The following is a 25498-nucleotide window of genomic DNA, read 5'->3' on the forward strand; positions in this document are numbered from 1 at the left end:
GCAGAATAAGCAAATCAGTTTTCACTCATATCTTAAAACTTAACTTACAAATCTGTTATAGGGCATGTATTTCGCCAATGATGGAGGGAGTGCCTTTTTGGCAAGATTTGTCTTTTGGGTTTCGTAGAAGCAATGTATGGGAATAGAGAAGTTGGCGGAGTTGACGCTTATGGCAAAGTTATCAACAAGTTCTTTGAGGTGTGTATTCGTTTCCTCTGCAGCAAGATTCTCGACGAGAGCACAGGAAGTGTCCTCGCGTCTGAGGTTCCCATATGCGATTAGCCATTGTGCTTGTCTCTGCATTGGTGTGCCATTGAAGGGCGTTCCCAGAAATACAATCCCCACCGTCGCATCTCGTAAATACGAGTAGGTGCTTGTCTTTGAAGCTGCGGAGTGTAGGGCCTATGCGATGCGATGTCAAGTGTTAGTTGAGACTCTATAAGCGTTATGGGCGTAAGTCGGATGGCTGAGAAAGACCTTTGCGATTACGAGCCCACCAAAGCAGGATGCAATGAATAATATGGGTCGATGTACTGGTTCACGCCTCTATTCATAGAATTAGCAAGGCCATGATCAATAATGCCCAACAAGTGTATAATCGACCTGGCATCTTCTCCCATGGATGTCTAACCAAAGACCTTCGGCAAGATCATGGAGCGTTAGATCTACAGCATTGGTATAGAACTTGGCAGGCCAATTGTATAGCATGACGCATGCGCGCGGAACGGCTGCGGGGAGCATATCCTTGTCACGGAGCCAGTTGATGGTCTGCCCGTTTTGAGACCTGTACTCCCATGTTGTCGGGGCTGAGGTGTCAAGCCCGTGTATCGCAATGATACTATAGATGGTAAGGAAGCATTCAAATTCTTCCAGCTACATTGGGACAGACTCAATATCCGTTGTAGAGAGATCGTCGTCTGGGTAGTGATGGTCGTCCGTGGAGAGGCCGTCATGCGGATAGACCTCCAAAAGGCCGACCCGACCTGGAAGCTTTACCATACCATAGTCAGCACTTGTAATCTCCAACTAGTTTTTTCGAACCCACTAGCGACTCACTAATTCTTCCATCAAGTTTGTACAAAGACCCGGAATGTTAGGAATGCGATCACAATGGATAAGATATCGTTATTGTTAGGACGAAAGCGTTCACGACGCTCAGCCTCATCACTGATTGGCACATAATTCCAGAAAGCACGTGACAGAAGCTCAGCTGGTGGCCTATGGCAATTGTTACAATTGCTGCATGTACTACTGAAACATATGGCATGATATTCGCACATATACCATTACAATACTAAAAGTCTATTCGAATCTGTGTCTCATATCTAGCTCTTCAATTTTATATGACGAAACTCAGTAGCCCTGTGACAAACCAGTTAGCTGCCAGTCCACAATAGGTATCATAAAGTCCTCCTAAGGCAATTGAATTCATGCGGTACTTCAATCACCGCTCAATTAGGGTGATTGAACTATCTATGGTCATTGTTGGCTGAAGGTTCAGATGTTCTTCCAAGTACGTCCTTTCGTGTGCTTTGATGTACTGTGTTTACCTTCAGTTGCTAGGTTTGTTCTGGAAGACTATTTAAGATACTAACCATATCGGTATTCTATAGCTTCCATTCCATGGTACTTCGCATCTTATTGTTCCATATCTGTGATTCAGCTTGCACCCTAGCCATAATGGCTGAAGGTTCCCACTGCAAACTGATACATTATCCATTGCTGTACATCCGCTGTTGAAGAGCATTCCCTTTGCTTACTCGGTCACTGAAACGGTCGAGTCTCAATTGCGGCTAAACATCTCTTCATGTCTTGGCATCTTGGCCCCCCGCGGAAGATGTGCAAATTGCCCAATTCGGCCACCGAAGTCCCCGAATCCCGTCCAATAAGCTCTCAAATTAAGGTACTCCCAGTGCGTATGCTTAAAATAAAGCTCATCTTTGCGGGCAGCTCGCGCGTGAGCTTTCTCTGCTTCAGGAAAGTAGGCTCAGCTTCCGTCATGCGTTACATGTGGCCCAGGAGCTCCACGTGGGATCAAGGTTACTCTTGAATGGCTAAGTATATCAATGACGAGCTATTTATCAGTGTGTTTCTTTACCTGCAGGAACCAGGATGCCAGCTGAGAAGGCGGTCGGGAGATCAATCTGTTGAGATGACCCCTTGCATTTCGAGCACGGATGGCTGCGTTGCGCGAAAGCACTACGACGCTGGCTTCATATGGAGACTGTTCCGTTTGCAATACGATACTACAGTATCATTGCCACTGGATGAGGTTCCACAAGATTTTCTTGGCGATTGATATGGCGTATATAAAATGAGACACCCAGTTGCACTGCGTTGTGCGGACCAAGGAATGCAAGCCCGGCCATCCTTCGTTATCCTGTCGTTCACCATGCGTTCGCTTCTGTCTCTTTGTCTGCTGAACTTGGCTATTGCGCCTGTGTTCTCTGCAGCTACCACTGCTGCAAAGGGTGGCGACAAGGACGGTAAGAAGGAGTTCGATGTCAAGGCTCTCAGTCTGAGAGAAGTTGGAGCGCGCAACACATTGGTTAGTGTACAGAAGTGAGTATGGAGGATATTAGCTGATCGCAAACAGGATTGGCGTGTTTGGCTCGAGCAGGATGGTGAAGTCATTTCCTTCTGGCACGACATTCCTCTTTATCCCGACGAGAAGCAGAACAATATTGTCAACTTTTACGTGGAAATCCCGCGATGGACAGATGGCAAGATCGAAACTAAGCGCGACAAGCCTATGAGTATGTAGTCTATTGCGCTGTCAGCTGTCTTTGCCAATACTGATCATTGTGATGCCTCACAGACCCCATCTTTCACGACGACAAAGATGATGTGCCTCGATATGTGGCCAGCGTTTGGCCACACAAGTCTTACCCCTTCCTGTACGGATCGCTTCCTCAGACGTGGGAAAACTCCAACATCAAGCACAACTTTACCGGATATATTGGTGACAACGATCCTATGGATGTCGTTGATATCAGTGCCATTGAGTCAGTATGAGCCAACAGCGACTAAAGGATCAGCTGGCTAACGATTTGCTGCAGCCCCGGATATGTTGGCCAGGTTCGGACGATTAAGATTTTGGGTGCTCTGCCCATGATTGATGTGCGCATTCTCACTACCATTTTGCGGTCATGCGCGTATTCTAACCTGAACCTCATAGGATGAGACTACGGACTGGAAGGTCATTGGTATCAACGTCAATGATCCACTATCTGCATTTGTCAACAGTAAGATAAACTTCTTATGTAACATATAGCATTGAGTGTCTGGAGACTCACTAGATGCAGATCTCGACGACCTCGAAAAATACAGGCCCGGCCTCCCACAAACCTTTTACGACTGGTTCACCGTTAGTGTCCATAGACTCCTTATAAACAAGAGTAAGCGCGCTAATAACCATACAGTACTACAAGGTCCTCCGTAGCGGCGAGCTCAACATCATCTACGGAGGCAAGTTTCAAGACTCCAACACTGCGCGCGAAATCGTCGCCGAAAGCCACGGCTTCTGGAAGGACCTCATCAGCGGCAAAGAGAAGCCAGGGAAGATCATCATCTCGCAGACTTCGCAGCCAACGATTTGCAAGAGCTACATCCCGAGCAAGGACACGACCAAGAAGTTTGACATTCCAAAGAAGTCCGACATTAAGCCTGCTGCTCCGCGACCTGCCAAGTACGACAAATGGTTTTACTTGGATGAGAACTTTTTGCCGCTGCCAGAGCAGATTATTGATGTGGAGTAAATATATATAGAGACGGATCAAAAAGCATAATGGGCCGTATGTGTATATACACATATTGAGGGGAGATATTTCTTAGAGCTTAATTGCCGTACATGACTTGCTTGCTGAACAACAATCGCTGGTCTATTATTTCGTACTATGATGTTCTAAATATCGTTACGCCCCGTCTAATTATGCAGGTTTATAAAAGGCAAAGTCTAGTGGAATGCCACTTTCCCCATGCAGTTGCACACCCAAATCCCAGAAAATATAAAAGAAAAGAGAGTGCTCCGACCATAAATTCCACTCTCACCACCAATTTTGCCATTACTCGTACTTGTGCGTCTCAAACCTACTCTTGGCCCTGATTTTAGGACCAAATTTGAAGAGAACCCAGGGGATAGGGATCAATGCCAGAGCAATGAATCCCAACAGACTACTGGCCCAGTCGATTCCGAGAGTGGTGTACACTATGTCAGATGTTAGTTAATATGTTCGAATAAAACATTCTCAGATGGCGTTAACTTACTCTGTATCGTGAAGAGGGGGAACACGCCAGCAAAGCCGTATCGTGCCAAACTGTTGGCACTGGAAGCACTCGCGACAACATTTCCGGTAAACGTGTCGGTAGTGTACTGCATAGTGCTAACAAAGACACACAAGTTCCCCCACGCAAAAGGAATAATGGCAGCGGCCGGGCTTGCCCAAGAGATATCCTTGCGAGCAGTCCAGGCGAACCAGAAAAGACCGAGGGGCAAGCCAAAGCTACCGAGCATGGCGGGATAAAGTCTGTGCTCCGGCGGCACCTTGTGAGGAGGATAGTTGGGGATCTGCTTTCGATAGAGGAAGATTTCGCAGGCCATGATGGTGGCAAGTCCAAGGAAACAGCCGATAACGATGGAAATAAAGACCAGACCGGATTGATCGGTGGTGAAATGGTATACCGTGCCGAATGTGTAAGGGACACCGCCAAAGAAGCTGAAAAGGGTACCGAAATCGACGGCGACGTAGAGGCAGATGAATGTGACAATGGGCTCGGTGAACAACATTTTGACTGGTCGAATAGCTGCGACAACGGCAAATGTCTTGATTCGCTCGTTCATGGGAGGGAGAGGAGGCATTTCGATGCCCTTCTTCTTGGCTAGACGGCGTTTGAGAACGGGGTGGAAAGTCTCTCCGATCATTAAGCCAAGACCAATGCTGAATACAGAGAAAAAGAGCATTGTCCACTCAGTCCATCGCCAGCCCTTGTCGACAGAAACAAAAGAACCAATAACGGGGCTGTAAAAGGGGAATTATGTTAGATTCGCAATTGGTAGTATTAAAAGAGAGACACTCACCCAAGACCGGGGCCCAAGAAAGGAGTCAGAATGAAGATGGCGCTGACAGGTCCTCGCGTCTTTGGCATAAACGTCTCTGAGATGGATCCAGGCGCATTAGCCAGAATAGGAGCCCAGAAGAAGCCAGAGAGGAAGCGGAAGAAGCACAGCGCGCCAAAGTTGTGGACGAAGCCAGCTCCAAGGGTCCAGAGAGCACCAATAGTCAGGCCACCCATGATGACGGGATATCGTCCAATAGTCTCGGAAAGGGGACCGCCGATGATAGGACCAAGGCCGAGAGCAACGACGTAGAGGGTGAGAGGCAATAGGGCGACGGTTCGACTGACGCCAAACTCTTCCATGAGAAGGTTGACGGACGAGGAGGAGATGGACGTGGCTATTGAACTGTAGTCATGTTGTGTTATTATTGCTGTTTGAGATAAGTTCTCTCCCAAAAACATCGACTGCTTTAAACACAGTTGTATATTTTGGAGTGGTGAGCATGTTGCGACTTACACCGTGAGACCCATTGTAGCCAATGCAAAAATGGTCAGAGCCTTTTTCCATCCTGGAAAGTTATACGGATTCTCGGGAGCATTGTCCCAGTCGAGCTCATCCTGTGCCTGCGCAACCTGTCCCTTCTCAACATCGCTATTGCTGTTGCTGTCGCTGTTTCCATCCCGCTCGTCCGGCTTTATGTCTAAAGTCTTGTCATCATCGAACGCGGCCGGGGCGTTCAACGTGGAGGAGGACGCCATCGTAGCGCCTTCTCCTTTTTCCAAGATGCGACTGGTTTAAGTTGAAGTAACCAGTGAGTCGAGGGTGTGAAGGCTAAGAAGCTTCTAGTAGCCTTGGAGATGGTCGTGCTTATTGTTGACTCTTCGAAGGAATCGATGTGGATGAATCGTAGTATAATCCCAGTCCCTTCTTTTATCCTTCACAACTTTTTATCCCTTGCTCCAGCTCCCTATTATTCTCTGTTATTGTCGTTCGTCGTATTGATGGCTGAGAGACGATCTCTCTAACAGCAAAGAGCCTGAAGTCCACACCACCGGAGACTAACCTCGGGAGAAGGGGCAGGCCACTCTTTAAAAGAAGCCATACTTGCCCAACCCAACTTTTGTTTTTCTCTTCTTTTCTAATACTACGTACCGCGTACATGGACCGCTCATACTCAAACAAGGCAATGGTCTGGTTGGTAATCCGGGAACGCCTCAGATCTCGGTGGACGGGCTGGGTCCGATAGAAAAGCGGGTATTTTGTGATTACTGAACGCAGCCAAAACTCTGCCGAGGTATTGAATAAGTGTACGATTCATCCAATGAGATTATCTGAATCAACGACACCATTCCGCTTCCGCTTCCGCTTCTCAGAAGACGATTACTATTCATATTGCCAATTACACCCGCCCTTGCTTGACTGTTGCTCAGAATGACGCCTTTTATCGGCCTTTGCCACATGAAATGTTCCTTCGGGCTTTCTCTGTCGATGATAAGGCGACATTGTAATCACCAAATGGAGAAGCAATACCCGCCAAAGCCCACATGGTTCCAGGTCCTGACCTATCGAGGAAAGAGGAAAGCCAAAAAAAACTTCTTAACATTGCCTCAAGCTCAACCATTTACGGGTCCAGGCTAAGATAATCTTGCAGAGGTTAAGCTGCTTACTCGTACCCTCTAGAGCAACACGGCGATGCCAAGCGCGGCTGCGGTGGCGGCTGGACCTAGATTACTGATTACTGGTCTGTGTAAGTGAGCTGAAAGAGAACACGTGCTAGAATATTGTCCGTTGGAGTGTGAGATTTTCCCACGTGTACGGGATTGAGATGGGTGGACGGAGCCTACGTGGGAGGCGTCACGGCAAATGTCACTCCGATCTTTGTAGTACCACGCTTTGCCCTTGTTGCGATGCCTGATTGGACTGCTTAAATGCTACCCTTTGACGATGATTCACCTTGTTCCGTAACTGGGGGCTAGGGAAATGCAACGATGCGTATTAGGAATGGGAGTGTTCAGCCGTGTCTGTGTGTATCTACCAGGTAAAATGCTTACCACGAGATACGCTTGATACGGTCAGCACATGGCAGGTTACAGGCACGGCTTCCAGGATCATTACGCTGCATGAAATCCATCGTTATCAACGCACAAGACGAAATCAGCCTTCAAAATTACACCTGTAGCAGCTCGTAATAAGTAATACCGTGCAGCAGTATACCTCGGGCAAATGGATGGCAGCCACCTGCGTAATATCGTAAAGCTACCAGGGCGAAGGATCCCAGCTATTGAGCTCGGTGCACCTCAACGAAGTTGAACCTCCCAAGCGTATTTGCCGATGGCTTTTCACAGATAACTGGAGCTTGTGTATGTTGAGGCGTGATATCGGCTGAGGGCTCAGTAATCGCGGAAGCTTCACCTTCGGGGCGACGCAACCGGGACGAAGACAGCCGACGCGCATGGCGACATCGAACTTAATCTGAAACCCTAAAATAAAATTGATAAGGTAAGAAACTGTTCGAGAGTAATCTGGAAAATACTTTGGTTGAAATTGCAAATGTGCCAAGTCTTGTAGAAGATGGGACAATCGTGACCGAGTCGCCCGATTATGTGATCCCGAGGCTCGAAAGCCCGGCTCCGGACCTGCATCATGGACCGCACCGTAGCGCCGGACCTTGCGTATTATCAAAGATGCATGAGATAATGTGGAATCAAGAGGCAAATTACTAAACTTTAGTTTCTTTGGCTTATTCAAATTCGGAGCTATGACAAAGATTACCCAAAATACTCTTCACCTGTCTAATACCATCTGGGACCAGTGTAAGCTGCCTTGGAGTCATTCCCTGTTTTGAGGTACCTATAATACTTGCAGACTCAATTAGACGATGATTTGGAAGACTTTCTAGCAGTTTTATGCACTCATTGATAACATTTCTTCGAAACAAATATAATTTCATTATCATCTCAACTTCAACAGCTATGTATCTAGGAACGATAATACGAGGCTCAACAAATTTAGCACTATCTAGCAAAGATTCTCAACAGTCGGAATAATCACAATTCGTCTGTTTCGAACATACCCATTCCAGTCATTTCTACATCCTCTCCTAGTGATTCCAGTCTGGGCCTCTTTCTCATGCGGATATCCAAATCCTCGATCTCCATGTCTGATCCTCTGACTGGGCTATTAGTACGCAAGGCCGACTCGGCGGATTCATTCTTGATCTCGGGGGCCACATATTCTGTTTGGTTCGAGCGATTAGTATCCTGGATGGTGGCGCCGTTATCTAACAGTAACTGAACAAGATCCGAGGAGCCGTCTTCCCCAGAGTGATAACGCTCTTGGGCATAATCTATGGGTCTTTTGCCATCGTGATCAGTGGCATCAACCCTGGCGCCCTTGCTTAACAGGGACTCGGCTGCTTGTTGGTGACCAGCCTTAACAGCTAAATGTAGCGGCGTTGCACCGGTATTATCAGCGGCCTCGATGTCAGGATTATGACCCAACAGTTTCTTTACTGCCTCTTCGTGACCCTCACACCGACATTCCTCCCATTCGTTATATGTCGAGGAAACAGCCTTATGCAGTGCTGTCTGGCCATTTTCATTGGTGGCATTGATATTTGCACCCGACTTTAGCAGCAGACCGACGAGATCAGACTCGCCCATCATGGCTGCGCAATGTAGCGGCGTATTGCCACGGTCATCAGTAGCTTCAAAATCTGCTTCCTCGTCCAACAGCGTTTCAGTATCCTCATAATTGCCATACATAGCTGCGAGATGCAGCGGTGTGTGACCATTTTGGCCAGCAGGGTTGATGTTAGCATCTCTTTCCAGCAGTACTGGAACAATAACTCCCAAGCCAGTGTAAGCTGCAAGATGTAGTGGTGTATCGCCCCAACGGTCTATAGCTTCGATACTGGCGCCGCCGTTCAGCAGTTGCTCAACAACGTCTTCATCGCTATCCTCAGCTGCGATATGTAGCGGTGTTCTCCCAAGCTTGTTCTTGACTTTCGTCTTGGCCTTGTTGTCCAGCAGTAGCTGAATAATATCTTTATCGGCACGATGAGTTGCGATATGCAATGCTGTCTCTCGGAATTTGTTCTTTACGTTGATAGGAAACTTGTTTAGCAGTAGTGGAACAGCTTCGGTGAGCCCAAACCAGGCCGCTAAATGCAACCCCGTAGTTTGTTGTTTCAATCCTGAGTCACCGAGTCTGTCTTCGTGCCATTGAACATGCTTAAGTATTTTGCGATATGATTTGATCCTCGCTGTGTCTGTTAGAAACTCCTTTACTTCACGGCTTAGGAGCGGCTCTTCGCGAGCATGTTTACCCCAATAAAGAGAGGCATAACCGTAAAATGGATGAGAATCTATGTGTGATATGATAGGATCGCGGTCGTCGCCTGGTATAAGCTCGGATACTTTGTATGACAAGTAGGTAATGCAGGTTCTTGTGATTTTGGAGCGGGCTTCTGGGAACCATATCACGAACATCTGTTGGAGATATTCTTGGGCTGTGTGATGAATCAATTCGATAATTTTGCTTTCATCACCAACCTTTACCAGACCAGCACATACAGAAACCATACGGCCAATGTCTGGCATGTTTCCGTGGTCAAATTTTGACTCTCCTGGTTTCACACTGACGGCGTGCTGAAGCTCAGTAACTCTCATTGGCCTCTTCGCTAAGATAAGCCAGGACAGAACCGACGATGCGAGTTCCTTTTCCTGTTCCGATTGGTTATCGATTATCTTCATCATATTGGTATAATGTTCATCGTATGTCGCTGAATTGTTTAAATCAGCCGTAACCTCGTTGGGGGTTGTTGTTCGTTGCAGTGATTGGAGACGGAGACGGGCCGCGAGAAACCTTGCTGGATTAGCGCAAGCAATTGATTGAAAGTGCACAGTTTACTTACATTCCTTGAGCGTTCAGAGAGACACCATGAAAGACCTCATCCTGCAGTTTAGGATCATCCTGGATAAACCTTGGAAGATGCACCATGCTAGCCTTGACGTATCTTTGGACATCTTCGTTGCTCGCACGTATTTCCAATGAATGGATGCTCGAAAATCCACTTGTAATTTCCGGGTCAAACCGGGACGTTACAAGAATGTTGGCCCCTGTTTCAGTTCGTATTTCAGAGATGCACCGCGTAATTGCCAATCGAGGGTCCTTGGGCGGCTTATAGTGGTCAAGTGCGTCGATCAGGACATAAACCCTTGGGTATGACATCGTTACGAATTTGAGAGCTTGAAAGAGATCTTCGTTACTCGGCCGAGTCCGTCTGCCGGGGTTATTGTTTTTTTCGTAGAGCCTATACACTACCTCGGGTAGAGAAGGTAGATATGCAACCAACTGCCTCAAGAGGCATCCCAATAATCTACCGATGTTTTGTTCATCTTGCAGTTTATAGTCGAAATAGAAATATGCGATACCCGGTTTTGGGTCTTCCCGGAACTTGGATAAGAGGTGATCAACTACAACTGACATCATAATTGTTTTGCCCGCCCCCGGCATGCCTGGACAGAGCAACATCTGGTTCTCTTCTTTGACCCATCTTTGGAACTTGTCGGCATTGAGAAACCATTCTCCGGATCCTTTCTGTCGTACTCCTTGATGATCAGCTTGCTGTGTACTGTAGTCAAGTGGAGAGAGCCAATCAAGGATGGCCAGGTTGATTTCAGCATGATGCCTGTTATCAAGTTGATTGAGGCTGTTTTGAACTTCTGAGGTAAAAATAAGTAAAATATTAAGGACATGTAGAGGCTAATGTGGGTTCAAATTAACTAACTGGAGAGAACAGCTGTAATACGCGTCTCAGTCTCAATTGCAGCAGGAGAAATCCGTCCAATGAGATCTTTTGCATATGCTGCTGCGGTCATTGCTGCGTAGCCCTGCCATATGTTGTTCTTATGCGAATCTGAGTAGTCGCATATCCCCCGAATAACTAGACAGGGGAAATGATTCATCAACCCAGCTGCCTCCATCTCAAAACAAAGAATATCTTTCTTAAATGCAAGTTTATCTCGAATCGACGCATCTTTCATTAGCTGACTACCGGATGCGATAAGACCATAGTGAATTGTTGGATCATCTTCATCCACTGCTCGTTGCCCTCGCGACACTAGCATTGAATCGCTACAGGCAATTGCACAACCTTCATTGCTTGTTGAAGGGTGAACAGCGTCGTTGAGATAGAGTCGATCAGTCCTAGGATCAGGTCGTTGATAATTTTTCCTGAGTTTCGGTTTTTTGGCCAAGATGCTCTTTATCGTCTCTTGAATTTGATGGCCATCGCTCTGGTAACGAGCCTTGAGGTCGCAAACCGCGCTCCGTAAGAGAGTAGGAGGTTGGTCAAGAAACTTTTTATCTTGAAACTCTTGGGCCTGAATCGTTTTCCCAAAATCATATTGAAATATTCCCCCATGTTCATCTTGTGGAGTGCTAACAACAACATCTCCTAGGCGGATATCATGCCTGGTTGGGACGCCACCCCCGATACCCACCATCAGACCAACCCTGACATTAGGAAAGCTACTCAGCATGTCTCTAGCAACTGAGGCCGCGGCACTGATCCCATATCCTCCGTCTGGTAAGGCAGCAATAACAACGTTGTGCTGTCCCATTTTCCCCAGTGTATATATGTTGCTATCGCGAGAGGAGACGGCATTGGGCGGAGCATGCTCTTCGTCGAGAAATGCTCTGGCAGCAACTAGTTCTGTGCTAATAGCACATAGCCAGCCAACAGTGTAGTCTTTGGGGTTCGACATGATTGTTATCAGATATTTTAGCTAATCAATAGCAGTGAAAGTCTTTGGTTTTAGAAGAAAGTAGGTGTGATATGAGAGGCTGAGGATGTTAGAAGAATAGCAGTTATGGTGGCAGGAAGAGCGTATATATATTCAGAGCCCTCACCCATATATCGAGTGCAAGTGACTGAAATATCACGCAGCCAGTCCATTGTAATTAGAAGCCCAGCCCGGTTCATTCAACTCCTGCTTGGTGTACCCAACAAGTTGAGCTCACACATAGCGGTAGATGAAACGAGGCTGTACATTGTACTACAAGCTAGAAGTGGTAAGAATATCCAATTAAGGTTGAAAAATGCGCCTATCCGATGCAGCGCGCGTCTATCGGCGATTAAGGCTGTTTCTTCACCAATCTATAATTACAAAGTATAAGCAGTGTCATGGTAATACATACTTTGCCACGCTTGGCGGGCGTCTACTAGGGAATAAACCGGTTTTTCATCAGTTCTAGAATCAAAATGTATGAGCAGTACCACGGTATTACGAACTCTGCCACGCTTGGCGAGCGCCTATCTATCTACAGTTGTTGAACAAATATATTTATATGCTACAGATATGTTACCCCTATCGGCTAAATGAGGCGTAAGGCACAGTTTAAGGCAAACGAAGGCCTATCTTACCTGCACATCTTACCTACTCATACAGAGGAGTCTATGCAAGACAAGAGTTGCCGCCCAGCATCCCGTGGGACAAATACTCAAAAGAGTATCAGATGCTAGCGAAATAGGTGACAAGAATAGCAGATAATAGAAGATTGCAACAACAGTTGTAGATATTAGAAGAAAGCAACGCTGGTAGAAGTTCCGGAAAGTGTCAGATAAGAGATGCCTTCTATTTTGTCCATACAAGATCTAGATTGTAACCACTGGGGTGTTCAATAGCCAAGTCAGGAGCTGGATAGCGAGTCTCTAAATAATCCGTGATATGCAGACCTGAGTTTCTCTAATCTTCAACGCTTTTCTGTTATGCATTTAGTGAAATTGTATCTGGTTCGTGCCTGTTCAACGGCTAGTCTGCGTTAGCAAGATATCAAAACATCAGCGTGAGTATTACGGGCCCTTAAGGATAATGAGGCGTGGAGCAGAGAAGGTGATAGCCCCAGCTACTCTATTTGACAGCTCTTTCGCTGAGAAAGGATTGAACAAGAACGGTCATGAAAGGGCAGCGGGTTTTTTTAAACTGGATCAATGTACAAGGGCATAGCAAAAGTGCCATGTCTGCAATTGCCTTCCCCCATCTCATCTATTCAGGTAACTCCCAAAGGAATTTGCAGAGGATTAGTAGTTTATAAAAAGAATGATGTTAGCAGTAGCAAACAGACAAACATAGAAGGTGGTGTGAATATGTTTAAATAGTGGAAACACGACCTCTCCTTCATTTCGACAGTTGATGTCTCTGTTATTCCGCTGCTAGTGAGGAACAATAAGGTTCCGTCAGCGTATGTAAGATGTTTACGTGCTATAAATGTACAAGGGTTAATTTGAACAGAGGAATAGACAATAATAACTTGAAACATCATCAAACAACGTAAAACAAAACTCATGGCCTCAGTCCCCCAAAGGTATCATCATTGGTCATGAAGGAGGAAAAGAATAAAAATGGTGGAGTTGAGCTAAATCCCCATATAGACCTCAGCCCGCCCCCCTCCCCCAAGCAGGCATCGGTCAAAAGAAAAGAACAGATACTACACGGCGGGGATAAACTCATTTACCTTCCCACACACTACCCTCCGATGCGATACAGATGTAAGAGAAAATAAGAGATGAGAAGGGGGGAGGCTGCGAATTTATAGATTTCTCAGCGTCTGCCTAAATGTTATAGTTTGCAAAGGCGCAAAATTTTTGAGCTGCCCCAAAGGTAAAGAACATCTTTTTACGCCACAAGGGAAAAGAAAATCTCGCATCAAATCTTCACATGGCAGATTATTAAATGAATGAGTTAATCTCCGCCACTTGTTATCGGAATTGGGCTGTCGTGTTCGAACTCCGACTCAACTAGTTACGTCGGAATCACACAAGATTCTGCTTAGACAGGTATCAATCTAGCCATGAGCTCGTGGATTATAAGGCTTGCTTTTGTTAAATAAGGTTTTAAATTTGAGCTTATGCAACTACTAAGTCCATCTGCGTGTTCATAGAAGGTAAGAAGCTACATGTAGTAACAATGTAGGTGAGTCTGCCCTTCTCACATTGTAACTTGCAGCCTTAATAGAAGCTGCCAGGCCTTTGATAGCTGGTGATTTTATACAGTTAGAAGGGGATCATTGATCAAATAGAGCCTTGCTTACATAGTTGGTAAACAGTCTTACGCAGGTAGCGGCGAAACAACTTCTTCGACATTCATCAATCTTCATGTCAATGCCGAGCCTGGCATTTGCTTCGGATGCGCATACATAGTGATAACTAACGCCATATTCGCCAATGTAAGTGGCTTGAGGGCGTAAATGTCTGCACCGAAACCTCACCGAAGCCCTTCGTCATTGGTCAAATCACCACTTTGTCTGCATAACGCAGACACAGGTCAGATGTTGACACCCAAGCATATGCGTGGCAATTTATAATGACAACCCAGTATAGGACACATGTAATCTCATCAAATATGCACTATATATGAGGCTTGCATGTTGGCCAAGACGCTGGCGCAATTTGTGCTGCCAATATTTCGGGCTTGTCAAGACTGAAGCGCTCTTAAGACAACGATTAGCTGAGTATTGAGCTCAACTGACAACTCAACAAGTTTCTCTGTCAAAACTCCAGCTAAGAGGCCTGAGGCAGGTATCTAGGATAAATCTGACGTGCGGAAGTCATAACGTTACCAAGTTGTCGCTGGGTACAGCAGGAATAAAAAGCAGATTTCACGTAGCATTACTATGACTAGCCGGCACTGAATGTGTGCAATGTAGGCGCATCTTGTATCCCAGTATGTGAGAACTCTGCCCTTGCGTCTTGCGTCTAAGCGAGTAGTATACTCTTCCCTTTTTGTCGGGATAACGCGCCATCACAATGGTGCCAAGACATATGAGCTCTCACCATAGGCTCTTCGGAGACTTATACTTGAGAATGATTCGCAGCCTTATCTCATTTGGCAAAAAACGCCACTTGAAATTGCCTTTATGATGATTTGCAAACTATCTTACGCCACAGCAATGCGTAAGACTCCTACTCCAGTAACGCATGACCACGTTTGCTAATAGTACAGCTCAGCTGGCTGCAGAATAGGTTTGTATGCAGGGATGCGAGATAAAGCACAAAATACTCTACAGGGGATTACAGGATCTTGCCCAGTAATACACAAAGAAGCGATCAAGTCTTTTATGGTGTATGCTGCTGTGCTTTGTGTAACTAGGTTGACCCGTCTATATAAGATTTAAGAAGTCCTTCTCTAGGTGAATCAATTTTACAGCAAAGCAGAGATCTATAATAACAATGAGAAACTTTACTCCTGAATGCACGCTTCCACCCAACGGGACATATGGCGGACATGTCCATGGTGTAAACACCAGGTCAACTCTAGAGATTGTCTGGAGTTGCATCGGTATCATTATTTTGTCTACATGGTCCATCCTCCACCTCGACCTCCCTGCAGATGTTGTTACAAAGGGTTTCAGAGAGTGGCTTTGCAAAGATATAGACCTCCTCTGGCGGGAAAGTATTCTGGATGGGCCTGAAACTCTTCTCTCCAGAGTTTGCCGCCACCGGCTGCGCAAGAAAGATTTTTGCTACTCGGTCCAATTCAGCAATGTTGGAGCGACTTGCACATCTAGATGGGGTTCCTTGGAGCTTGAAGCACACCATTCTTGTTGATATGGGCGGAATCGCTCTTCGATTCCTCCCACCAAAGGATGGTGAGACTCCAACACCAGACCAGGCCAGGCAGAGAATATTACCCGATAATAAAAAAAGACCTCAATTCATTAAGGATTTCTGTAGGAGACAAAATCGACTTCTGAAATGGTGTGGAAAAATTCCGTGGGATTTGTGGGAGTGCCATGTGCAGCATGCTTCCGATATGGAAAAAGGCATACAGCCATCCACTAGAGCCGAATCACAGGAAGAATTGACTTTCAGCGAAGCCGACGTCGCAGCATTAGCTGGAAATATCTGGATACTAGATTCCAAGCAACTTGCGATCGCACGAAAGAGGGGAATTATTACAGAAATGCCAAAGATCAAGGAAGAAGCGATCGACGATAAAAGCAAGTCAGATGGGCTTGTGAAAATCATTGCTGTGCTCCAGGTACTCTGGCTCGTCGTCCAGCTAGTAGTTCGAACCATTGAGGATCTGCACTTCACCCAACTGGAAATCACTACAGTCGCCTTTGCTGCAACCGCAGTAATTATATACAGCATTGACTTTATTAAACCCAAAGACGTCAACGTGCCTTTCTACATAGATGTAGAGAAGGCTGTCGAGTACGACGATTTCGTTGCTACTGCCGAAGCAGCTCCATTTGCATATATACAGGGCAAGCGATATTATATGCCAACTTCTACTTTGCACGACATAATTGACTACCAGGATGAGGATATGATCTCAGACGACGATCCACACAGCCCAGAATGCAACATCTGCTTGCAATGGAAAAGTTTTATAGACAGCACGCGATCTAAGAATAACAAGTGTTCCTGGCGCAACCCTTATAAACTTTCCCCGAAAGCAGCCGATATTTTCTCATTGATGATTGGATTCGCGTCGGCTACTTCGTTTGGAGGTGTCCACCTCTTTGCATGGAATTCTGACTTTCCCACACACGTCGAGAGACTCTTGTGGCGAATCTCAGCTCTAATGACCATCGTCCTGCCTTACATTTACATTGCTACCCATGTACCTTATATCGGATACACGGTCGCAGACATCCGAAAGCAAATGAAATTGCCGATGAACATTGCTCTGGGGTGTATTGCAATATGCTATATCCCTTGCCGGCTTTTTCTAGTTATTGAAAGCTTCAGGGCGCTGTACTATCTTCCTTCTGAAGCCTTCAAGGCAACACCAGCGGTTATGAGCATTCCGCACTTGGGATAATCTCAGAATCAGATACGAGTGGATCTTGAGCAAAGAAAGTGTATATGGGTCAAAATTGTGTACCAATTGTCCATATTCAACCCGCCTCACATCTTTACTCGTTGCACCTGTCATTCGAAGGCTTGAGGCTCTGTACAACATACATTCACTAGCCTCTTCTATGTCATATACCATGCGACACTTATCTAGGTTCCTTTATTAAACAGTATTGTATACTTACTAAATGCTATACGATTCTAACACTTACTTTACCTACATATTTCTGAGCCTCCTTCAATATTTGTTAGGTTCTTCTTCTCACGTAGTAGTGTGAGCTAGCCGTACTTGCCAGATATTCCAGGGCCTCTCTCAGCTTCGGCAGTGTAAATACTCTTTTATCCATAACCGGCTGAATCCCATTGACTTCTATTACTGCCATCGTTTCCTCCATAAGAACTCTTGAGCTAACATAGATGCCGCAAAAGGTATATAGATCTTCGACAGCGCAGACATGATGCTCTCTAGTAGAACCACCCTATAGCCAGTCGGCAATTGTCGTATAAACTTGATTAAGGTCTTCCTAATGGGTTTCGATGACCCTAGAATCTATTATTGTAGAACCTCTGGCTGTTGAGACCGCTTCAACTAACAGGCGTGTCCGCCTCCGTGTCCGCCGCCTCCACCATCATGGTGTCCGTGGCCTCCATGTCCGTGACCTCCGAAGTGAAAATTTCCGTGGCCTCCGCTGGTGTCATGATGTCCGTGGTGTCCGCTGTCATGATGTCCATGGCCTTCACTACTATCATGATGTTCATGACCTCCACTGCCGTCAGGATAATCCCCCCCGCTATTGTCAGTCTGTCCATGCATTGCAGACTGTGTCGCTAACATTGCTGATGTCTTATTCAAGTGGGCTTCAACAAATTCCTCAAGAAGCGCGATGAAATCATCGATACTCTGTTGTTCGGCTGCGCTGAGATAATGTTTCATTCGCTTCAAATGTCTAGTCCACGTTGCAACACCTATGACCTGATAACCCAGCGCTGGTCGCTCAAGGTAACTGTAACCGCCCAAAGAGCTCTGCCGAAACCAAGCCCAGTCTGGTGCTTTCTTGGTCACGACTTTGTCGGCCAGTTGCTGAAGGAAGTCGTGGCAGTTATTCGATAAGAGAGAATATTTCCCAAACTTCATCGAGATTCGATGACACTCCTCGTCAATCCGTTCTTTGGAGAGTGTCGTCCAACCTATCATGCTATAGAAGTAATGACCAACTTCGGGGGAATATCTCGTAATGACCGACTCCTTGTACGCCTTAAGGTTAAACCCAGAGGGACCAATCGTCGCCTCATAGACTCCAGGGGTGTTCGAATCGCCGACTTCTGTCTGGCGTAATTCGTACTTGTAATCATGAGCATGCAAAACCCAGTGACGGAATTGGCCCTGGCTGATATAATGCGACAAGAAAACCGGTTCGCCGGACTCGACGCTTGATTCTTTCTCGAGACGAGCGGCGACGATCTTGTCCAGGGCCGCTTTGTACCACTTCTTGATATCTGCTTTGGATGCCTCCTTGCCCTTGGCCTTGGCAACAACGCCGCTTTTCGATGAAGCGGCAGCTTTTGCTTTTTTGCGGGATGATGCGATGGCGGCTTTGATGGATACGATGACAGCGATCGCTGCGACAATGACTCCAACTATCGAAGCCATGATTCTCACGGTCGAAGCACCGTTGTCTGAAGGCATGATTGATAAGGTTGTGTGATAGTGACGGTAATAAAGGGGACTGATAGTGAATGAGCATCCGATAGGAGTTTAGATTCGCTGCGAGACTGCACTCGTCCTGATTATGTATGTGGCAGGATGATACATCAAGGAAATGCCTCGCCTCGCCTCACCTTCGCCATGGCACTTTGCGAGGCGGATTCACAGCCTTATTCCGCAGGATTTGTGCGACATATGCGGGTGCAAGACAAGGCGTGACAAGGCACCCAAAGAATGAATATTCATGAAAAATACTCTCCTGTATTCATTTTGAAGTACGCGAATATATTCTACATTGATGACTGTATATACCAATATCTAGAGATTTTCGACTTTTAACGGCATCAATGTTGGTAGAATGGCATTCGACAATTGACAGTTTCCCTGTTGGTACGAGTCACGCTTCTGTCTGCACACCCCTTGGCAAATAGGCAACAACAAAAGGAATCCCTCAGCCGAGCAGATCTTCTTCGTATGCGGTTTCGCGCACCGGCTAAAGGCTGAAACCCCAAAAACGCCTCGCTCGTGCTACTTTAATTGCAATTCACGAGCTCTGAAGATGGTGACTCACCAAAATAGCCACCGCCGAAATCCGGCATATTCGATGAAATCTAAGATTTCGACGATGCTAAATACAAGAGTTGAATGCTGTCAAGGACCGAAGTATGGGAGAATCTAGTAGAGGGGAATCGAGTACTTTTGTCTCAGAGGATACAAAAAATAAAAGACATCACACTTGAAGGAAATAGTTGACGGGATCTCATATACTCTAATGGATAGGTAGGATGGCCGTATGTCGCAGACCTCCTCCCAACCAAGCCTCATAATTCACATCGCAACAACCGCAAAGTCGTTCATCAGATTGGTATCAAAACAAGAAAGAAAGGATTCGAGTCATTCCATCTACAGCCTCTGCCCTCATCCCATAACCCACATAATAGTACACAGATCCCTTGAGCTACCGTATACGAGCCCAGCCCAGCCAACAACCCATCCCATCCCATCCCATCAATCCCATTTCATACACGGCGTATTCTCATCTCATGCCCATATTATCCATATCAATCTTTCCCAATTCATTCCTCGTTCCGCGTTCCAGAATTCTCTCATTTCATACACTCTCCTGTCTATATGATTCTAAGCCTTGAAATCAGCTCCGTATTCCGTCCCCACGTTAGTCTCGCCATCGTCGTCATCATCTTCAATGCTGGTTCTTCGCTGTGCCTCCTTGACTTCTATCGCCCTCTTCTCAGGCTCCTCATCTCCCTCTCCTGCCATGCGAGCATCGTCGTCCCCCTTCTGCTCGTCCTTGCCTTCGCTCTTCTCTTTCTCAGCTCTTGAGCCAAAGGGCCACAGGCCGCTTAAGCCTCTACTGCTTTCCCTGGGTGGGTGGACTGCAAGAGGCTTCAACACCACGTTATCCTGGTCTTGCCCTTCTCCGCCCTTGTCTTCCTCTGGCATGGCGAAATCTCCAAATTCTTCTTCGTCGTCATCAGAGTCTTCCTCCTCGAGCCCGCTTCTCCTGTTGACAACACCTCTCCACCATGATCCGCGGCCTATGTTGCCAGACATTTCATCGTCCAAGTCGTCATCAATATCGGCCTCTCCATCACCAAACGGATCTTCAAGGTTGTCGTCGTCATCATCATCGTTGTCATCGTGAACCGTGGCCGACGTGGCCTGTGCAGCCTGGTTATTCTTCTGATGCATCGCCAGCCGCGCCGCAAGCTGCAGCCGAGCTCTCGAAGGCGGAATGTTCAGCGGAGGCGGCGGCGGAGGAGGCGGCGGGATAGACGGCGGAGCCAACGATCCCTGGTTCAGCGGGTCAGTATAAGATCGGAACTAAGCCTTGGGCATCAGCAAAACAAGCTTCCTGAAATTGAAGCAAGAGGAATGCAGGGAAGAGAGGCAGAAAGAGAGAGATGGGAAAGGGAAAGGAAGAGTAAATGAGCGTTGGCAGTTGATCAAAGTCCCTAAGGCTGACAAATGGTGCATGATAACATCTTTCTCCCCCCTTTTTGTTTTCTGATGCGGTATTCTCTCCTCGAACAATGCTGCAAAAACAATGCCATCTTCCAAATTCGTTTTCCTCGGCTTTCTTGTTTCTCTTTCAATGCGCTATCCACAATAAAAAAAAAAACAAGAGGCTGTCATCTGATTCTCCAATCTTTATCCACAAAGGTAAAACAAATTGCCTCAACGCCCATTCATATTCAATGCTCCCTCTGTCTCCCCTCCGCCCTCGCCAGCAGCCTCGAGAGATACTCCAGCTCCAATCCAATGACGTCGAGACTCTCTAGTTCTTCATCATCAGGGCCGGAGGACCCTAGCGCAGCAGAGGCTCCAGGCATGTCGTCGATGGTATCATTATTAAAGCTGAAGATGGCGTCTTCTGAAACTTGTTCCTCGTCCTAAGAGAAATCTATCCTTCTATTGGGGCCTTGGCTTGGATCTCGCCTCTGTATCCATCCTCCTTCCTCAATCACCATGATGTCCTGGTCCGATGGATCCAGGTCAGCATCGGCTTCCAAGGCCATTGCGTCTGGAGATACCGCTCTGATCGGTTCGGGAGACATCATGATGACATCTTCGGGTGTATATGGCATGCCCATTGTCGCCTCAGGAGACTCGTTGCCGTGCTCATCGGAAGAATCATTACTCACCTCGGAATTCACATCCTCTTCATCCCCATCGCCCTCATCGTCGTCTTCGTCGCTACTACTTCCAAATCCAGACATCAGAGTGCCCGCGCTGATCGCAAAGGGACCAATTCCGTTACCATCTCCCTCATTCATCTCCATACCGCCGTTGAGGCCAGCCTCTGCCAAGGCATTCGATCCGCTGGCCGTGTTTGCAAGGCCTGACAAGCCGATGCCGCCCAAGCCACTAGCTCCGAGGCTGGCTCGGTGTCCCAAGGCCACCTCGGGTCGAACGCCACCCAGAATTGCATTGTCTCGCTCTCGTGTTTCCGCGAGAGCACCTTCCACATAATTGATCCAATCTTGGCTCATAACCTTGTCGAGGACCATTTCTGACAGAAGCTCCGGGGGGTGGCGTTCGGTGAACTTGACAACCTCCTCAGCAATCAGCGTGAGGTGTCCCATGTATCCCATGCGGGTCTTGGTCCTGGCCTGAGATTCGTCGCTGGCTTGCTGGCCCTTAATGATGGCGCTGGTGATGTCTGCAGCCTCGAAGAGAGACACAGCCAATGTCGGGTTGAAACCACGGTCCATCGGACCGTTGAACACTTGCTGTACAATATCATACACGACGTTGTGGAGGAAGTTGTTCCAAGGGTATGCAAAGAAGAATGACTGCTTGATGTTAGCTGGGATCTGTTGCAGAATTGTTAGGCCACACATACCAATATCGCCGGAACAACACGATACTCAACAAACTGCATTTTGAGAAAGTCGCCCACAACAGCTTCGGTAGCATCGCCTGCTACTGTCTCTGCAGGTTTCTCGCCAGCTGCAGCTTCAGCAAGGCCTGGCTCAGAGCCTGGGGGTGGTGTAAATGACTGTGGTGGCTCTTGGACGCCGGAATCAGGGGCAAGGGGAACAGAGAAGAGAGGGGGCGGGGTATCTTCAGGATGGGGGGATAGGCCACGAGATTTTTCAATCTCTTCAGGAACCAACTCAGCAACAGAGGCGGGGGCTTCTTGAGGAGTGCTGGTGACTGGCTCGCTCTTCTTCACCTCGTCTTCCCTGGGCAGCGGCGATGGCTGCAACCCAGGCTTTGTGGTTTCGGATTGGGACGAAGAGTCAGTCGCAGATTGTTCTGAAGCCGCTGCGCTGCCTGTGCCAGCTGTCTCTACTACAATGGGCCCAGAGAGAACAGTTGCAACTGTCTCAGGCTTTTGTTCCTCTGCAGTAACCTTGCTTTGATCCTCGACGGCAGGAGGGTTCTCCACTTCCGATTTAGCCAGCTCGGGAGACTTTGCCTTTGTGGGTGAAAGAGGCGCAACAACAAGGTCCGGTACTTCAAAGCGCTGTTCGTTCATCCCCGCCGTGGCCACTGCTAGCCGAGGAGAGCTGAGAGGCTCGTCGACAAATTCCTCCTCGTCCTTTTCGAGGAAGGAAGATGAAGATGCGTTCGCGCCGGGTGCAATGTCGTCCTCGGCCTTGACAAACTCGTGGGAGGTGTCTTCGTTCAACTCATTGGTGGGCTCCACCTCTTCAAAGCCATCGTCATCGGCATTGGTGACTTCCAGGCGGCGGACCTCCTCATGGTGGGATGGGTGAGGGATGCGCATCGTCAAGTCATCGGCAGATCCGTCATCGTCTCGGGGAGTCAGCTTGCCCTCGGCTCGAAGGCGCTGTCGCTCAAAGTCTCGAGTTGCAATCAACTGTTCCGAGCCAATCTCGTTGAGCAAGCCCATGTTGCTGCAGTGCAAGAGCTCTGCCATGAGCTCACAAGTCTTGAACCTGTCGAATCCAAGAGGCTCGAGCTTCTCGTTGAAAGTCGAGTCGACGCCCTGCTTCTTTGATGGCTCGTTCATGATGAGGTTCATAAACTTGGGCACATTCTGGGCAAAAAGCCTCAACAAATTACCGAGGTAAATGGGGTCGCGACTGGAAGGCGTGGTGTTGGCCTCTGTTCCAACATCCGGATCGTAGTCGGAGTTGTTTTTCCGAATCACCTCAATGATGATGCCGACACCAACAGTCAGAGGGTTGCCGCCTCCAAGCATGTAACCAACCAGTTGCTCGACACAGGGCTTTGAAACGAGCTGACGTGTAAGCTCGTTGGGGCCGATGCACTGCTGCTCGTTCTGCGAGGCGTTGGCAGAGATGGTGATGATGGCCTTGATAAAGTCGCTTGCGGCGGTCTGCACAACCCAGCTGTGCTCAGGACCGAGGAAAGAAATGAGTGTTGGAATAATGTCCTTGGAATACAGCCACTGGTGGTTGGATGATTAGCATAGAGGCAGCATACAATATTCAAAGATGGGTTCAACCAACCTCAACAACGCCTTGACCACCTTCTGTGCGATCAAGGGCAATGATTTTGAGCAGCAGGTCCATGACCATAGGACACTCAACGTGCCTCAGCATATCGGGAATGACATTGGGCAAGCTCCAAAGCAGTTCCATCATCTCCTCCGTCTTCTTCTCAAAAAGCGACTCGTTGACCTTGGTAAAGTAGCTGGCCTGCAGAGGGTCTAGCGGCGCGGGCCGAGAGAGGAAGTTCCAAAAGTCGCGGATCAGCTGTCGGTTTTCGACAAGGGCCTCGTATATAGACCAGGTATCGGAGCTCAGGACCTCGCAAGCGACATGTGCATAACGGTTGCGCTTCTTGTCCAGCTCGTCGTCATTTTCGCCGGGATCGGTGGCGCGCGAGGATGCGCGAGGGCGGGAGAAGGGCAGCAGGCGGCCCTTTGTCTTGATGTCATCATCGGCGGGCTCCTCAGCGCTCTCGACGGCCTCGAGCTTGGGGGCAACAGTATACTCGAGGAGCTTCTCCAGCACCTTGTCCTCGCGCAGAAACTCGATGAGCTTGGAGTTGTGCTGCTTCAGCTCTTGTATCAGGTCAGCCTCCTCAAGCAGCTCTTCGAGGGTGAAGTCGGGCTTGTCGAGGATGGTGTCGATGGTCGAGATGTTGGCGTAGCCGCCAAACCTCCAGAACATGGTGGCGGGTCGATGCTACCGCGCCGAGCGAACAAGCTGTCGCCGGCGGTGAGGTAGATGAGGCGTAGGAGGGGCGATTGAGCTGAAGGGGAACACGCGGCGGATGTGCTCCAAATACCGGCTGCAGGCTCAGGATTTGTCTGGTTAAAACCGGTTAAGAAAGGGTCGTAGATGGACGATGGCCACGTCACAGGGACAAACGACGACCACGAACGCCAGCGAGGCGGTCCCGTAGACTGGAGAGAATGAAGGAGGGAGAGAAATAAAAGAAGAAGATGGAGAAGAATAGGGAAGAAGGTGTAGATGGAGGGAGAAGCCGCCGGGATTAGATAAGATGCAGATGCAGATGCAGATGCAGATGGTCGGGCATGCGGCGACAAAGAGGCCGGCACAGGACAGGCGTCAGTTCCCCCCTCGCAGCGAATCAGTCCAGCGGTTCAGCGGCAGAAGAGCTGAATTGCGCCGCCGGTCAGTTGCTGGCAGCCGCTGGTGACGGTTCTCGTAGCACTCGGACAGGACAGGCAAAGACGCAGCGCCCCTGTAAATGTGCGTCTCTTGTTCGCCTCGAAGCTGCGATTTGCAGTGCGTTGCGATTTGATGTGGGAGGGCGGTGGAGGGGGGTTGCTTAGGTTGGCTCCAGTGTGGGGAGACTTTTTTGCCCGCGATAAAGAGGGTTGAAACTCGGACCTTGTCTTATCTCATCCAGGTACGGAGTACCGCATCGGCAGGTTCCGTTGAGGTACCTCTGAGTGATTGGCGCCAGCAATGTCGTGCTTGGTGGAATACTGCAGGTACCCATTATGTACCTGAATCCGGACCACGCAGATGTACCTTTCAACATCAGGCATGCCGGAACAAGTCAAACACCAGACAACAAGGGAATCCATAACAAACAAGCTGGCGGCACACAAAACCCCCAGCCGGGACATCCCTACGGCTGCCGATGAAGTAGTACAAGTGCAGCTTAGTACGGGTAGGTAAAGTAAACAGGTCAACTGGAGAGACCTGGCGGTTCATGACCAGCCCGATCAGGGGGGCCTATCTACCCACGCGAGTAAGAGTAAGCCATCCATGACGCCGTCCATGTATCCGTAATCAGCAGCACGAGTGCGCAATATGTGACACGGCATAAACATGTCCAAGGCCGGAGAGTTTGCGGCACATGAGCAAATACACGAGGTCCATCGCTACACAGTAAGGAACATGTCTCGGCTGTTGGCAGTGATGAAGACGATAAT

The 25498-nt window shown here is 48.1% G+C and overlaps 11 protein-coding genes across 11 annotated transcripts; 4 read left to right on the plus strand and 7 right to left on the minus strand.

Moving 5' to 3' along the window:
* Positions 1-39: 39 nt before the first annotated feature.
* M431DRAFT_556661 (hypothetical protein) lies at positions 40-1126 on the minus strand (the record flags this gene model as incomplete). Its single annotated transcript, XM_024921454.1, has 5 exons — positions 1057-1126; positions 890-990; positions 604-838; positions 478-546; positions 40-402 (listed from the first exon to the last, which is right to left on the minus strand). The coding sequence occupies exons 1-5, from the start codon at positions 1066-1068 to the stop codon at positions 40-42; spliced, it is 780 nt and encodes a 259-aa protein (XP_024773086.1). The 5' UTR covers positions 1069-1126.
* Positions 1127-2392: 1266 nt separating this feature from the next.
* M431DRAFT_88990 (hypothetical protein) lies at positions 2393-3758 on the plus strand (the record flags this gene model as incomplete). Its single annotated transcript, XM_024923969.1, has 7 exons — positions 2393-2548; positions 2597-2756; positions 2819-3005; positions 3060-3120; positions 3179-3245; positions 3306-3367; positions 3423-3758. The coding sequence occupies 7 exons, from the start codon at positions 2393-2395 to the stop codon at positions 3756-3758; spliced, it is 1029 nt and encodes a 342-aa protein (XP_024773087.1).
* A 306-nt stretch (positions 3759-4064) lies between these two features.
* On the minus strand, positions 4065-5878 carry M431DRAFT_521565 (hypothetical protein; the record flags this gene model as incomplete). Its single annotated transcript, XM_024920472.1, has 5 exons — positions 5573-5878; positions 5078-5461; positions 4398-5018; positions 4267-4316; positions 4065-4207 (listed from the first exon to the last, which is right to left on the minus strand). Exons 1-5 carry the CDS (start codon positions 5812-5814, stop codon positions 4065-4067), a joined length of 1440 nt encoding a protein of 479 aa, XP_024773088.1. The 5' UTR covers positions 5815-5878.
* Positions 5879-8376: 2498 nt separating this feature from the next.
* M431DRAFT_46571 (hypothetical protein) lies at positions 8377-8559 on the minus strand (the record flags this gene model as incomplete). The annotated part of the gene is made up of 1 exon (XM_024915394.1): positions 8377-8559. A coding segment is annotated over one exon (183 nt), but the record flags the coding sequence as incomplete, so codon positions are not given.
* Positions 8560-8844: 285 nt separating this feature from the next.
* On the minus strand, positions 8845-11826 carry M431DRAFT_556676 (hypothetical protein; the record flags this gene model as incomplete). Its single annotated transcript, XM_024921455.1, has 3 exons — positions 8845-9864; positions 10007-10782; positions 10848-11826. Coding segments are annotated over 3 exons (2775 nt in total), but the record flags the coding sequence as incomplete, so codon positions are not given.
* Positions 11827-15522: 3696 nt separating this feature from the next.
* Positions 15523-16890, plus strand: M431DRAFT_483550 (hypothetical protein; the record flags this gene model as incomplete). The annotated part of the gene is made up of 1 exon (XM_024916130.1): positions 15523-16890. The coding sequence occupies one exon, from the start codon at positions 15523-15525 to the stop codon at positions 16888-16890; it is 1368 nt and encodes a 455-aa protein (XP_024773091.1).
* A 190-nt stretch (positions 16891-17080) lies between these two features.
* On the minus strand, positions 17081-18640 carry M431DRAFT_509683 (hypothetical protein). The gene has a single exon (XM_024919339.1). The coding sequence runs from the start codon at positions 18610-18612 to the stop codon at positions 17515-17517; it is 1098 nt and encodes a 365-aa protein (XP_024773092.1). The 5' UTR covers positions 18613-18640; the 3' UTR covers positions 17081-17514.
* A 1127-nt stretch (positions 18641-19767) lies between these two features.
* M431DRAFT_483552 (hypothetical protein) lies at positions 19768-20340 on the minus strand (the record flags this gene model as incomplete). Its single annotated transcript, XM_024916131.1, has 1 exon — positions 19768-20340. The coding sequence occupies one exon, from the start codon at positions 20338-20340 to the stop codon at positions 19768-19770; it is 573 nt and encodes a 190-aa protein (XP_024773093.1).
* Positions 20341-20478: 138 nt separating this feature from the next.
* On the plus strand, positions 20479-21285 carry M431DRAFT_462103 (hypothetical protein). The gene is made up of 2 exons (XM_024915365.1): positions 20479-21111; positions 21216-21285. The coding sequence occupies exon 1, from the start codon at positions 20617-20619 to the stop codon at positions 21043-21045; it is 429 nt and encodes a 142-aa protein (XP_024773094.1). The 5' UTR covers positions 20479-20616; the 3' UTR covers positions 21046-21111; positions 21216-21285.
* M431DRAFT_556686 (hypothetical protein) lies at positions 21024-24260 on the minus strand (the record flags this gene model as incomplete). Its single annotated transcript, XM_024921456.1, has 3 exons — positions 21024-21965; positions 21995-23533; positions 23595-24260. 3 exons carry the CDS (start codon positions 24258-24260, stop codon positions 21042-21044), a joined length of 3129 nt encoding a protein of 1042 aa, XP_024773095.1. The 3' UTR covers positions 21024-21041.
* Positions 24261-24444: 184 nt separating this feature from the next.
* On the plus strand, positions 24445-24923 carry M431DRAFT_462075 (hypothetical protein). The gene has a single exon (XM_024915364.1). It carries the CDS (start codon positions 24629-24631, stop codon positions 24887-24889), a length of 261 nt encoding a protein of 86 aa, XP_024773096.1. The 5' UTR covers positions 24445-24628; the 3' UTR covers positions 24890-24923.
* The last annotated feature ends 575 nt before the right edge of the window (positions 24924-25498 follow it).

This window comes from Trichoderma harzianum (genome assembly GCF_003025095.1).
Source record: "Trichoderma harzianum CBS 226.95 unplaced genomic scaffold M431scaffold_8, whole genome shotgun sequence".
NCBI lineage: Eukaryota > Fungi > Ascomycota > Sordariomycetes > Hypocreales > Hypocreaceae > Trichoderma > Trichoderma harzianum.

Bases quoted from the DNA above. Each gene is read 5' to 3' on its own strand.
- M431DRAFT_462075 (XM_024915364.1), top strand. From the start codon at position 24,629: ATGCGGCGACAAAGAGGCCGGCACAGGACAGGCGTCAGTTCCCCCCTC.
- M431DRAFT_462103 (XM_024915365.1), top strand. From the start codon at position 20,617: ATGGTGCATGATAACATCTTTCTCCCCCCTTTTTGTTTTCTGATGCGG.
- M431DRAFT_509683 (XM_024919339.1), bottom strand. From the start codon at position 18,612: ATGCCTTCAGACAACGGTGCTTCGACCGTGAGAATCATGGCTTCGATA.